Here is a 14179-nt window from a genome sequence, read left to right as displayed (position 1 = left end):
GACTGGAGGGGATCAATGGCTGTAACATCTTATAGTCTTATCACAATGACTCACTGTGTTAAAGCAGTGGATCCTCATCTTGCCTCTGGTTCTTACGCTGATTGCTTCAGCTTTGTCAGCTCCCGGGAGAACAATCCCAGACGAAATGTGTTGGTGTTATAGAGTCATAGAGGTATACAGCATGAAAACAGGCCCTTCGGCCCAACTGGCCCATGCCATCCATTTGTCAAAATTTAAACTAGTCCCATTTGCCTGCATTTGGTCCATACCCCTTCATACCCATCCCATCCATTGACCTGTCTAAATCTTTTTTAAATGATGACATTGTACTTTCCTCTCTGTGTGAAAGAATTGCCCCTCTGGACCCTTTTGTATCTCTCCCCTCTGACCTTATACATCTTGTGCATGGCTCTCATGATTTTATAAACCTCTATAAGGTCACCCTCAGGCTCCTAAGTTCCAGGGGAAAAAGTCCCAGCCTGTTCCACTTCTCCATATAACACAAATCTTGCCAGCCAGCTAGCATCCTAGTAAATCTTCTCTGCACTCTCTCTAATTAGATGGCAGCTTTCTAGGCTGTAATGTCCCTGAAGGAAGAGGATGTCCCAACGGTTTGTGATCTTCTCTCTACTCCAGCGTCCCCTCAAAAACTGACAAATGCTGTCATATTTCTAACCAACTATTGTCTTTTCAATTTGGTCTTTACCAACTTGCCTGATCAACCACAATCTCATTGAATGGGAGAGCAGACTTGATGGGCTGAATGGTCTACTTCTCTTACATTGTCCTCGAACACATGGTCAAACATCTCCAAGCACCTGGACTCGGAGGTACACCAGGAGATATTGGGGCCAGTGATCAGATCCTTGGTGAACAAGGGCAGCTTCAGGAACACAGGTACAGGAGGAGGCCATTCAGCCCATTGGGTCTGCTCTGCCACTCAGTATGTTCATGATTGGTCAAACTCTTTGATGCCTTTTCCTCTGCCCACCTTGCCCTCCATTGGGAGTCTCCTGCTAATAATTTAAAGATCATTTTGATGGACAGAGAGAGGAATGGATCAAGACATTTAGGGGGAGTTTGAACCCCCAGCAGGTATCTGTAGGCGCAGCTGTCATTGGTAGAACAATGGAATCTGCGAATGCTCAAGATATCAGGATTGAGGGAGCACCGAGAGCTGTCAGGGGTAGGATGGTGAGACAGGAGGAGTTTGCAGAGATAAGGAGGTGAGGTGGTCACTGGGAGGAGTATATTCATCAATAATGTTGACTGGTTCACTCACAAACAATCAGGACAGTAAATGCGAGTTGCTGCGGAACAGATAGTGAGGCTGTGGAACTGGTTATCTGGCCACCACAGTGGATGCACAGCCGTGCCACACTGTGGTATCTGCCCCTGGTCCCACCTGAGGGCATGGATAGTCGGGCCGACACCCCAGTGTGTACTGAGAAGGGGGGAGCTGAACTGTCATAGAGATATACAGCACGGAACCAGACCCTTTGGTCCAACCCGTCCATGCCAACCAGATATCCCGACCCAATCTATCCCAATTGCCAGCACTTGGCCCATATCCCTCCAAACCCTTTCTATTCATATACCCAAGCAGATGTCTTTCAAATGTTGCAATTGTACCAGCCTCCACCACTTCCTCTGGCAGCTCATTCCATACACGTACCACCCTCTACGTGAAAAAACTGCCCCTTAGGTCTCTTTTATATCTTCCCCCTCTCACCCTAAACCTATTCCCTCTAGTTCTGGACTCCCTGACCCCAGGTAAAAGGTCTTGTCTATTTATCCTATCAATGCTCCTCATGAATTTGTAGACCTCCTATAAGGTCACCCCTCAGCCTCTGATGCTCCAGGGAAAACAGCCCCAGCCTGTTCAGCCTCTCCCTGTAGCTCAAACCCTCCAACCCTGGCAACATCCTTGTAAATCTTTTCTGAACCCTTTCACGTTTTACAACCTGCACTATTGCCTGGAAGATAAGACACTAAACCAAGACCCCATCTATCTGCTTGGCTAAATGTAAAAGATGTCAGGGCCATAGGAAAAAGATCATTTGATGTGGGCTATTCAGCCTATCGGGTCTTCTCCTCTATGCAGTGAGATTATGGCCGATCTGATAATGCTTAGCTCAGTTTATGATGCAGAGTGATGCCAACAGTGTGGGTTTAATGTCTGCACTGCCTGAGGTTACCAGTGAGCCAATGCCCTAGTGGTATTATCGTTGGATTGTTAATCCAGAAACTCAGCTAATGTTCTGGGGACCTGGGTTCCTCCTGTTCCTGTGTTCCTGAAGCTGTTGGAATTTGAATTCAATAAAGAATCTGGAATTAAGAGTCTAATGATGACCATGTATTAATTGTCAGGGGAAAAAACCCATCTGGTTCACTAATGTCCTTTAGGGAAGGAAATCTGTCATCCTTACCTGCTCTGGCCTACCTGTGACTCCTGACCAACACAATGTGGTTGACTCTTTCCTGCCATCTGGGTAATTAGGGATGGGTTCTAGGTTCTGGCCTGGACAATGACACCCTCATCCAAAGAATTGAATTAAAAAATCTTTCTTGCTCACTGTGTTGCCTCACCTTGAGGCATGTTGACCCTCAGGTGAAAACACCACCAGTTATCTCTCTCTGTCTCTCCAATGAGAGAGCAGCCTCATTGTACTGAAGCACCTTTTCACTCAAGAGCAGCACATTTATCCCCAGTGTATATCACAAATAGATTGTTAATCCGTCGTTTAACCATATTTATCGTAGAATTCCAAAGTGAAGAAGCAGGCCCATCAAGTCCACACCAGCCCTCCGAAACGCATCCCCCCCCCCCCCCCCCAGGCCCACCACCCTACCATAGCACTGTAACTCTGCATTAACCATGGCCAATCCACCTAGCCTGCACACTATAGGATAATTTCCCATGGCGAAAGTGAGGACTGCAGATGCTGGAGATCAGAGTCAAGATTAGAGTGGCGCTGGAAAAGCACAGCAGGTCAGGCAGCATCCTGTTCCTCGGATGCTGCCTGACCTGCTGTGCTTTTCCAGCGCCACTCTAATCTTGACGATAATTTCCCGTGGCCAACCCACCCTAGCCTGCCCTCCTTTGGACTGTGGGAGGAAACTGGAGCACCCGGAGGAAACCCACGCAGACACGGGGAGAATGTGCAAACTCCACACAGACAGCCGCCTGAGGCTTGAAATTGAACCCAGGTGTGAGGCAGCAGTGCTAACCTCTGAGCCACCGTGCCGTGCCCATTAGATATATCGCCATTTATAATGTAAAAGAAGCTGTAGGCAGAATATGTGAAGCTGATGCACCTGATGGGGAAGTAGGTGCTATCTTCAGAGAAGGTGTGACAGTGAAGTTTAGCTTTTTGATGAAGAGTTGTTTGTGAGGGATGGTTCCACTCGCTGCTCACTCTTCCGAGGTGCCTTTACAATCTCCTGGTTGGGTCGGAAAACCGAGTTTCCCCAGACCCCCAAGAGTTGTAAATGGTACCAGTCACGTCCTCCCTTGCTGACAGGGTGATTGGTAAATAGAGACACTGCCAAATTAAAACTGCTGCCAATTTCTCTTTTTAAAAACTCCTTATCTTTTCAGTTTGATGTCACATTAACAAATGGAGGAAATTTTTCCGCCAGGAAGTGAAGGGTAATAATTTATGATGAAAGGATTTACAAACTCTGGATGCCTGCATCAATAAAAAAAGATTAAATTAAATGATTTGTTTGTGTAAAATCTAGGCTATTATTTGAAGATAAGAATATAAGTGTACAAGGAAACCATTAAAACAATTCATCTTAATTAATTGAATTTTGCAGACAAATTGGTTGATATCACATTCTGTCATTTCACAGCGATCATTTCCATGTTTCTGTTAGTGGCCGATATAAGCTCTTTGGAGAGATCTTCCATGCTCTGCCATCCAATTTTGTTCCACCATGGCCATTTCTGAAAATCAGATTGTACAGAAGAAGGCGTTTCAGCCCATTGAATGGCCTAGCCATCTGGTTCCCCTCAGCCTTGGATGGACATGAGCATCTAGCACTGGTCTCACTGGTAAAACCATGAATGAACTAGGGAAGCAAAGTTCAGGTCAGTCTAGGTCACCCGATGATTTGGAAGTAAGAATGAGGATTCTACTGCTGATGGGAGCCAGCCTATCACAGAATTGTTACCGTGCAGTATGAGACCGTTTGACCCATCATGCCAGGACTGGCTGTATTATCTAGCACCAATCTGCCTTTTCCCATTTCCCTGCACACTACTATTGAGCAAAACAAACTCCATCCCACTTGAATGCCTGAATTGAAACTGCCTCCAGCACATTCCCAGACCAGCCAGATTTATGAAGAATATTATGATTAATTTGATTACAGCTACTGGGAAACAATTATCAAGCACAAGCATTGAACTCTACCAATGAAAACTCTAACCTCCTTATTAATGCCCTGTACACATACACACACAATCTCTCTCTCTGTCACACACGCTCACACACACACAATCTCTCTCTCTCACACACTCACAATCTCTTTCTCTCTCTCACACACATGTACACAAACACGCCTACACACTCTCTCACACAAACGCTCACACACGTATATACAGTCTCTCACATGCAGACACTTTCTCTCACACAAACACGCAAACAAACACACACATACATACATACTCTCTCTCTCACACTCGCACATACACACAAACACACCCACACACTCTTTAACGCAAATGCTCACACACACGCGGAATAATAGGCATCCGTGGGTGGAGGGAAAGAGTGCAAAGGCAGTTTAATGGTTCCTGTTCACAGGACGTGCTCAGATGATCCTCACTCACCCTTCTCCAGGTATTTTCTCTGACATGCAGGAGACATGGGGTTTCAGGTTCACACTCACAAAGACGCTGGCTTTTTAATTGTTGAAAAACCACTGTTTACAGCTACTTGAGCTGCTTTCTACTCAAGAGGAAAAACACCTCCCTCCTTCTCTCCCGCCTCCCTCCATCCTCTTTCCCTCCCTCCATCCCTCTCTCCCTCCCTCCACCTGGGAGCCAATCACATTGCTGTTGTCAGGCAGAAAGTCTGTGCCATTGATAATGAGTCACCACTCCACAGACCAATTAGCTCCTTGTTGCCATCTGAATCTCTATTTGTTCTCAGCCTCTGGCCCCAGCTTGTCTGTAACCAGGTTTTCCCCAAGGCCTGAACAAGCAGCTGTGTAAACATTGCCTACAAAGAGGATCGGCTTACGTGCTTTTTCAAATTGCAGCAATCCTTCAAGGATCCTTGGCTTTTAAAATAGTGATTTTTCCCATTTCAGTCCACAATCAAAAACAGAACAAAATAAAAAGATAAGGTCCTTACTCTGAGTTGAGTTTGATGGGGATGGATAGCAGAACATGAGGTAAAAAGCTGATGAAATCGTGCACTGGGTCCACTGTTGCTTGTCATTTATAAAAATGATGTGGATAAATCTTAGACATGGTTAGTGAGTTCGCCCATGACAACAAAATTGGTAGTCATGATGTGGAGATGCTGGTGTTGGACTGGGGTGGACAAAGTTAAAAATCACACAATGCCAGGTTATAGTCCAACAGGTTTAATTGGAAGCACTAGCTTTTGGAGCGCTGCTCCTTCACCAGGTGCCTGTGGCCACACCCTCTTTATGAAGCTCTTCCTGAGTGCTACAAAGCACTTACAGCTCACAGGCAGGGCCCACTGAATGAAAGAATTGAGATGGCACCAAAGGAGGCCAGTCAGTCCATCATGTCTGCACTGGCTCTGCGAGACTCCAACCCCCGCCCCGTACCCCTGCACATTCTTCCCTTTTCAAATAACCACCTACCTCACTTTCGAATGCTTCGATTGAGCCTACTTCCAGCAGACCCACAGACAGCGTCTTTCCAATCCTGACCCTTCACTGCCTTTTCCTCAGTGGTCGCCTTTGTTTCCTTTGCCGATTACCGTAAGTCTGTCTTTCCTGATTCTCGATCTGTTCACAAGCAGGAATGGCTTCTCCATATCTAGCTGGCTGAGACCCCTCATCGTTTTGACAGCCCTTCTCAAGTCTGGTCTTAGCTGCCTTCTCTCCAGGGAGATCAGTCCCAACTACCTCCACCCGTCCTCATCGCTGAAGTTTCTCATTCCAGAAACCCTTCTTGTCGATCTTTCGGCAAAGTGTTTTCACTCCACACCTGTCCTTTGACTCCTCCTTGATCTCACCCTTTCATGATATCCTTCTGTTCCCTTCAGTGTTGTATTTGTCCAGCATGCCCTTAAATGTACCAACACAGCTCACCTCAACCACTCACTGTGGGAGCGATCTCTACATTTCCCCCTTCCCTGGCAGAAGGAGGGTCTCCTGATGGGATTCATTAATGATTGTCTTACCTTTACGGCCTCCATGTTCAGGTTCTGCTTTACACCACGTGAACACCATGAAAACGCTAGTCCAATGAAGGGTATGTAGGTTAGCTTGGTTTTTCAGGAGGCTAAGAGGTCGGCACAACATTGAGGGCCGAAGGGCCTGTACTGTTCTATGTTCTCCTCTGATCAGCTTCTGAATAGTCATTCAGTATTACAGAACACCAGTATTGCTGAATAAAGACATGCTTTGCCTCAGCTTTCCCTCTTCTGGTCATCAGGACAATTTGCAAGAATACCAGCTCAAGGAGAGAACTAACGCTGTGTTTTTCCCTTTGACTTGGTATTCTCAAAAATAGTCCTGATGAGTACAAGAGAGGACAAAATGTGTTTTTATTCATTTTCAGAATATTGATGGCCCCTGATAGACCATAAAGACATAGGAGCAGCAGTAGGCCGTTCAGCCCATCGAATCTGCTCCACCATTCAATGAGATCATGGCCGATCTGATAACCCTCAAGTCTACTTTTCTGGCTTGTCCCCGTAACCCTCGATTCCCCTTCCTGATTAAAAATCTGTCTGCCTCAGCCCTGAATATCCTTACTACCCCAGCCTCGTCAGCCCTCTGTGGTAAAGAATTCACTCCTCTCTGAGAGAAGAAATTCCTTCTCATCTCTGTCTTAAATGTGCGACCCTTTACTCTGAGATTATTCCCTCTGCTCCTAGGCTCTCCCACAAGAGGAAACAACCTTTCCGCATCTACTCTGTCAAGTTGCGTAAAAATCTTCTTTTGTTATGGACCTCTCTCATTCTTCTAAACCTCAGTGAGTACAGGCCCAATCTCCTCATAGGACAATCCCTGGAGATCAGCCAAGTGAACCTTCTCTGGACTGTCTCCAACGTCAATCTATCTTTTCTTAGATAAGGGGCCCAAAACTGTATTTATCCCAGCTTGGGTCTGATGAGTGCTTTGCACAGTTTTATAAAGTCCCCATTCTCTTTGAAATTAAGGCCAATATTCTGCTTGCCTTCCCACGCCCACTGATCTTGGCTGCTAACCTTTTGTGGTCCCCGTGTCTTGCTGATCCGCCATGTAAATAATATTCAGCTCCTCTATTCTTTCTGCCAATGGGAAAATCTGCCATTCACCATTATATTCCATCTGCCAAGATTTTACCCATGAATCTGACCAGTCTATATCCTTCTGCAGACTCTTTATGGCATCCTCACCACTTCTAGCTATTATTGTGATGTGGAAAGATGAACCAGTTTTCTTTGACTGCAGAGAACAGAGAGACAGCTCCTGTGCTGGTAGAGATCTGACCAACTCTCTCTGTATCTTGTTCCCAGCCCCAGGCTGCTCAGTTATCTGAGAATCGTTCAAACAGTTATTGGCAAGCAAAAGGTTTCTGTTGTTGATAACTTGTCTCTAGGCCATAGACCAATCTACTTCTCGGTGGTAACCACGGCCACTTCTGCACACAATCCCTCAGCTGCAATTCATAGTGGGAAGGCCTAGTGATATTATCGCTGGACTGTTAATCCAGAGATCGGGGTAATGTCCAGGGGACCTGGGTTTGAATCACTCCATGGCAGATGGTGGAATTTAAATTCAATAAAAATTTGGATTACCATGAATCCATTGGTGATTGTTGGCAAAACCCATCTGGGTCACTCATGTCCTTTAGGGAAGGAAACTGCCATCCTTACCTGGTCTAGCCTACGTGTGACTTCAGACCCACAGCAAGGTGGCTCAGTGATTAACACTGCTGCCTCACAGCGCCAGGGATCCGGGTTCGATTCCAGCCTCGGGTGACTGTCTGTGTGGAATTTGCACGTTCTCCCCGTAGCTGCGTGGTTTCCTCCCACAATCCAAAGATGTGCAGGTTAGGGTGGATTGGCCATACCAAATCACCTATAGTGTCCAGGGATGTGTAGGTTAGGGGCATTAGTTAGGGGTAAATGAAGGAGAATGGGTCTGGGTGGGTTACTCTTCGGAGGGTTAGTGTGTGGACCTGTTGGGCTGAAGGGCCTGTTTCCACATTATAGGGATTCTAAAGAAAGATTCAATGTGGTTGACTCTTAACCGCCCTCTGGGCAGTTAGGGATGGGTAATAAATGCCAACCTATACAGAGACACCCTCATCCCATGAATGAATAAAACAAAGAACTCAAACTTGCCTTTCCACCTGTTTCTCAAAAGTGGCTATAGTAGGTTCCCTCTCCTCATCCAAGTCATGACTGTATATTGCATTGTAGCTCAGTTGACTGGATAGCTGGTTTGCGATGCCAACAGTGTTGATTTAATTCCTGCACAGGCTGAGGTCACCATGACAGACTCTCCTTCTCAACCTCTCCCCTTGCCCGAGGTGTGGGATTCCCCTCTGCTTAAACCACCACCTCTCTCTTTCTGTCTCTCTCTCTCTCTCTCTCTCTCGCTCTCTCTAGTGAGAGATCTGTCCTGTCGGATTATAGTGACTTTACCTAATGTTAATAATTGTGGGCCCAGCACTGATCCCACTGGTTAGAGGTTGTCATCCTGGAAATGCCCCACTTATCCCGATTCTCTCAATGAGTGAGTCAATTGCCCTTTACTGGGAATATGCGACACTGGGGGCAATACAACATCATGGGCTCTTAGTTATGAAGTAGCTAACTGCGTGGCACCTTACCAAGTGCCTCTTTGTGCCCTTTCTTTGTGGTTTGCTGTACCTGCTGCCGCTCAATGTTGGCGTGTTTCGGGTGGGGAGGAGTTGGCATCCCGCACTGACCTGTCTCCGCTCTCTCTCTCTCTCTCTTTGCAGATGGTGCTGATGGTGACGATGACCCCACCTGCTCGTGGCCCCCTTCATCTCCGTCCAGCAAGGACCACGCCTCACCCAACCCCGGGGACGCGGGAGACTTTGGGGAGGAGGAGGGGGTGCCCGGGCTGCCGTACCCTTGCCAATTCTGCGAGAAGTCCTTCAGTCGCCTCGGCTACCTGAAGCATCACGAGCAGAGCCACAGCGACAAGCTGCCCTTCAAGTGCACTTTCTGCAGCCGTTTGTTCAAACACAAGCGAAGCCGTGACCGCCACGTTAAGCTGCACACCGGCGACAAGAAGTACCACTGCAGCGAATGTGACGCCGCGTTCTCCCGCAGTGACCACCTCAAGATCCACCTGAAGACCCACACTTCTGCCAAACCCTACAAGTGTGCCATCTGCCGCCGGGGCTTCCTGACCTCCAGCTCGCTGTACGGGCACATGCAGGTCCACGACAAGGCCAAGGAGAGCGGGCAGGCGCTCTCGCGGCTGGACGACTGGAGGCTGCACGACTCCCAGAAGTGCAGCCAATGCGAGGAGGGCTTTGACCGGCCCGAGGAGCTGCAGAAACACATCGCCGACTGCCACCCAGAGTGCTCGCCCAGCGAGGATCGGGAGAGCTGCCAGTGCCCCTACTGCCCGGACCTCTTCCCGGAGGAGAGAGGTCTCCTGGCTCACCTGGAGCGGGCACACGCCCGGGGCAAGGCCGGGTCCTGTTGCGGGGCCTGTGCGGAGCGCCCCCTGTCGGCGGGAGGACCCTGCCCTAACCCCGACGGCCCGCGGCCCCCTTCAGAGCCTGGTAACCGCAGCAACAGCCCATCCACGGTGACAGTGGTGGGCTACACCTCGGTGTCCAGCACCACACCCGACTCTAACCTCTCGGCGGACAGCTCGTCCGCTCCGGACCCCTCCCTGCAGCCCGGGAGGGGCCGCACCAAGAGGCGGGAGCTCCAGCCGCCAGCAGACGGGGCTGGGGGCCCAGCCCTGAAGCGGCCGAGAGCCAGCTACAGCTGCCCCCACTGCCACAGGCAGGTCTTCGGGAGCCTGTCGGGCCTGGTGGCACACCTGAAGAGTGCCCACGCCGAGCAGCCAGAGCAGCCTCACCCCTGCCAACTCTGCCTGGAGGTGCTGCCATCCCTCTACAACCTCAACGAGCACCTCCAGCAGAGCCATGAGGGTCTCCAGGACTCCCCTCCCCTGGCCAGCACCACCCCGGCCCTGCTCTACCAGTGCAACTTCTGCCCCCAGGCCCTCAGCGATATCAATGGGCTGCAGGAGCACATCCGCTGTGCACACAGCTATGGCAGCTTGCTGACCAAGGACAGTAATGCCTTCTTCTGCCCGCACTGCCTGATGGGATTCCTGACCGAGGCCTCGCTCGATGAGCACATCCAGCAAGTCCACTCTGAGCCTGGCGCTGCCCGCTTTGACTCCCCGCTGCTGACCAGCTCCAAGGAGGCCGTGGTGGAGGTCTTCTCCTGCTCCTACTGCACCAACTCGCCCATCTTCAGCAATGTCCACAAGCTGCAGAAGCACGTCAAGGAGAACCACAAGAACATCCCCCTGGCCCTCAGCCACAACAACCACCACCTGCACCACCTGCACCACCTCCACCACCTCCATCACGGCAGCAAACGCTCCAGCCGCGCTACCAGCCCCCTCTCGCCTCTGAGTACCGAGCAGTCCTCGGCCAAGGGGCCTCAGGGTGCAGCGGGCACCGCCCCCTCGCAGCCCGCCGGCGAGTATTGCTGCAACCAGTGCCCGGGGACGTTCGCCACCTTCGACAGCTTCCAGGCCCACCTGAAGACCCACGCGGGCGCCGCCAAGGCTGCAGTGTGCCCCCAGTGCCACAAGGAGGTGCCGTCCCAGGAGGCCCTGCTGAAGCACGTCACCGTGCACTTCATGATCACCTCAACCTACTACGTGTGCGAGAGCTGCGACAAGCAGTTCACCGCCGTGGAGGATCTCCACAAGCACCTGCTGGAGATGCACACCTTCGTGTTCTTCCGCTGCACGCTGTGCCAGGAGGTCTTTGACTCCAAGGTGTCCGTGCAGCTCCACCTGGCCGTCAAGCACAGCAACGAGAACAAGGTGTTCCGCTGCACTTCCTGTGACTGGGACTTCCGTACTGAGACCGAGCTCCAGCTCCACGTCAGGCACCACCACCTGGAGCACCAGGGCAAGGCCCACAAGTGCATCTTCTGTGGCGAGGCCTTTGACACCGAGGTGGAGCTGCAGTGCCACGTGACCAGCCACAGCAAGAAGTACAACTGCAAGTTCTGCAGCAAGGCCTTCCACGCCATCATCCTGCTGGAGAAACACCTGAGGGAGAAGCACTGCGTCTTCGAGGGCCAGGCCTCAGACTGCGGAGCTAACGGCTCCGGTGAGCAGGCCCACAAGGATGAGGCAGAGCTGCGGCAGCTCCTGGCCAACCACCAGGAGGCGCACAACAGCCACGAGGGCAGCGAGGAGGACGTGGATGCGGCGGAGACCATGTACGCCTGCGATATCTGCGGCGCGGCCTACACCATGGACTCACTGCTGCAGAACCACCAGCTCCGGGACCACAACATCCGGCCGGGAGAGAGCGCCATCGTCAAGAAGAAGGCCGAGCTCATCAGGGGCAACTACAAGTGCAACATCTGTTCCAGAACCTTCTTCTCAGAGGGCGGGCTCCGCGAGCACACCCAGACCCACCTGGGCCCGGTGAAGCACTACATGTGCCCGATCTGCGGTGAACGCTTCCCCTCCCTCCTGACCCTAACCGAGCACAAGGTCACCCACAGCAAGAGTCTGGACACGGGCACATGCCGCATCTGTAAGTTGCCCCTCAAGTGCGAGGAGGAGTTCCTGGAGCATTGCCAGATGCACCCGAACCTGCAGAACTCGCTGACTGGCTTCCGCTGCGTGGTCTGCATGCAGACGGTCACCTCAACCCTGGAGCTGAAGATCCACGGCACCTTCCACATGCAGAAGACGGGCACTTGCCCCAACCCTCAGCCTGCCCCTCGCGGCTTGCCCCTGCAGAAACTCTACAAGTGCGCCTCGTGCCTGAAGGAGTTCCACTCCAAGCAGGACCTGGTCAAGCTGGACATCAACGGGCTGCCGTACGGACTCTGTGCCCACTGCGTCAACGGCACCAAGCTCGCCAGCCCGACGGTGGGCACTACCAGCCTCAACGGCACCCAGCAAGTCTCGGAGCAGAGCCCCGGCAACGGCAAGGGTGGGCCGGCCAAGAGCCGCTGCCTGAACTGCAACGTGAAGTTCGAATCCGACAGTGAACTCCACAACCATGTCCGCACCGTCCACGCTGAGCCAAGCCCTGACAGTAACCATCACCTGAAAACGCCCCAGGTCTCGCCAATGCCCAAAGGCAGCTCCCCGCAACCAGAGGAGGTAATTACACATCAAATCCCCACGACCCCCAAGGGGGCAGGGACCGGGATGGGGGCAATCTTTCCTTGCTGCCAGGGTCAAGGTTGGCAGGGCATGGGGGTGGATGGCATTAGCAGCCCAGTGGAGGATTCCACATCAGGTTTCTTGTGTTTCTTGAAATGTGCGAGACAGCATCTGCATTGGTGTGCACCCTCGCATTGATGGAAGGGTGTGAGATGGTGGGAGATTACAGAGCTCTGGGATGCAGTGGGATCTGGGTGTTCTTGTACACGTAGCACAGAAGGTTAGTCCGCAGGTACAGCAGCCAATCAGGAAAGCTCACACAATGGTACAGCTCATTGTGAGGGGTGTTGAAAACCCGAGTGGGGAGGTGGATGTGGAATGGGTTTTCCCCCTTGTGGGACAGTCTGCAACAAGAGGGCAGAGATATAAAGTGACAGGAGATAGGTTCAAGACTGAGATGAATGATTTGGATGTGAATATGTGAACATGCAGTTGGCACCAGAATAGGTGGCACAGTGGACAGTGACGAAGATTACCTCAGAGTACAACAGGGCATTGACCAGATGGGCCAATGGGCAGGAGAATGCTGAACAGAGTTTAATTTAGATCAATTCAACTCAATTCAGTTCAATTTTGGAAAGGCAATTAAGGGCAGGACTTACACACTTAATGGTAAGGTCCTAGGGAGTGTTGCTGAACAAAGAGACCTTGGAGTGCAGGTTCATAGCTCCTTGACAGTGGATTTGCAGGTAGACAGGATAGTGAAGAAGGTGTTTAGCACACTTGCCTTCATTAGTCAGAACATCAAGTATAGAAATTGGGAGCGGATGTTGCCGTTGTACAGGACATTGGTTAAACCACATTTGGAATACTGTGTGCAATTCCAGTCCCCATCCTATTGGAAAGATGTTGTTCAGCCTGAGCGGGTGCAGGAAAGATTTCAAAGGGTGTTGTCAGGGTTGGTGGGTTTGAGTTACAGAGAGAGGCTGAATAGGCTGGGGCTGTTTTCCCAGAGGGTCGGAGGCTGAGGGGTGACCTTATAGAGCTTTAGAAAATCATGGGGGACATAGATAAGGTGAATAGACAATGTTTTTTCCCCAGGGTAGGGGACTTCAAAACTAGAGGGGCATAGGTTTAGGATAAGAGGGGAAAGATATAAAAGGGACCTAAGGGGCAATGTTTTCACACAGAGGTGGTGCATGTATGGAATCAGCTGCCAGAGGAAGTGGTGGAGGCTGGTACAATTACAACATTTAAGAGGCATCTGGATGGATAAATTAATAGGAAGGGTTTGGAGGGATATGGGCCAAGTGCTGGCAAATGGGACTTGATTAATTTCGGATATCTGGTCCATAATACCATAAGACATAGGAGTGGAAGTAAGGCCATTCGGCCCATCGAGTCCACTCCGCCATTCAATCATGGCTGATGGGCATTTCAACTCCACTTACCCGCATTCTCCCCGTAGCCCTTAATACCTTGTGACATCAAGAATTTATCAATCTCTGCCTTGAAGACATTTAGCATCCCAGCCTCCACTACACTCTGCAGCAATGAATTCCACGGGCCCACCACTCTCTGGCTGAAGAAATGTCTCCGCATTTCTGGTCTG

General features: G+C 50.8%; 1 protein-coding gene across 2 annotated transcripts in view; it reads left to right on the top strand.

Moving 5' to 3' along the window:
* The first annotated feature begins 9169 nt into the window (after positions 1-9169).
* Positions 9170-14179, top strand: part of LOC122548816 (zinc finger protein 521-like) — a 282012-nt gene continuing 277002 nt past the window's right edge. For both annotated transcript variants that reach the window (XM_043687614.1, XM_043687613.1), the window contains exon 1: positions 9170-12564. In XM_043687614.1, coding sequence (XP_043543549.1) covers positions 9610-12564 — 2955 coding nt within the window. In that variant the 5' untranslated portion in view covers positions 9170-9609. The remainder of the gene's footprint in view (positions 12565-14179) is intronic.

The sequence above is a fragment of the Chiloscyllium plagiosum genome, chromosome 4 (genome assembly GCF_004010195.1).
Source record: "Chiloscyllium plagiosum isolate BGI_BamShark_2017 chromosome 4, ASM401019v2, whole genome shotgun sequence".
In the NCBI taxonomy this organism is placed as follows: Eukaryota; Metazoa; Chordata; class Chondrichthyes; order Orectolobiformes; family Hemiscylliidae; genus Chiloscyllium; species Chiloscyllium plagiosum.
Note: the sequence above shows the minus strand (reverse complement) of the source record. Positions and strands in the feature narration are given on the sequence as shown.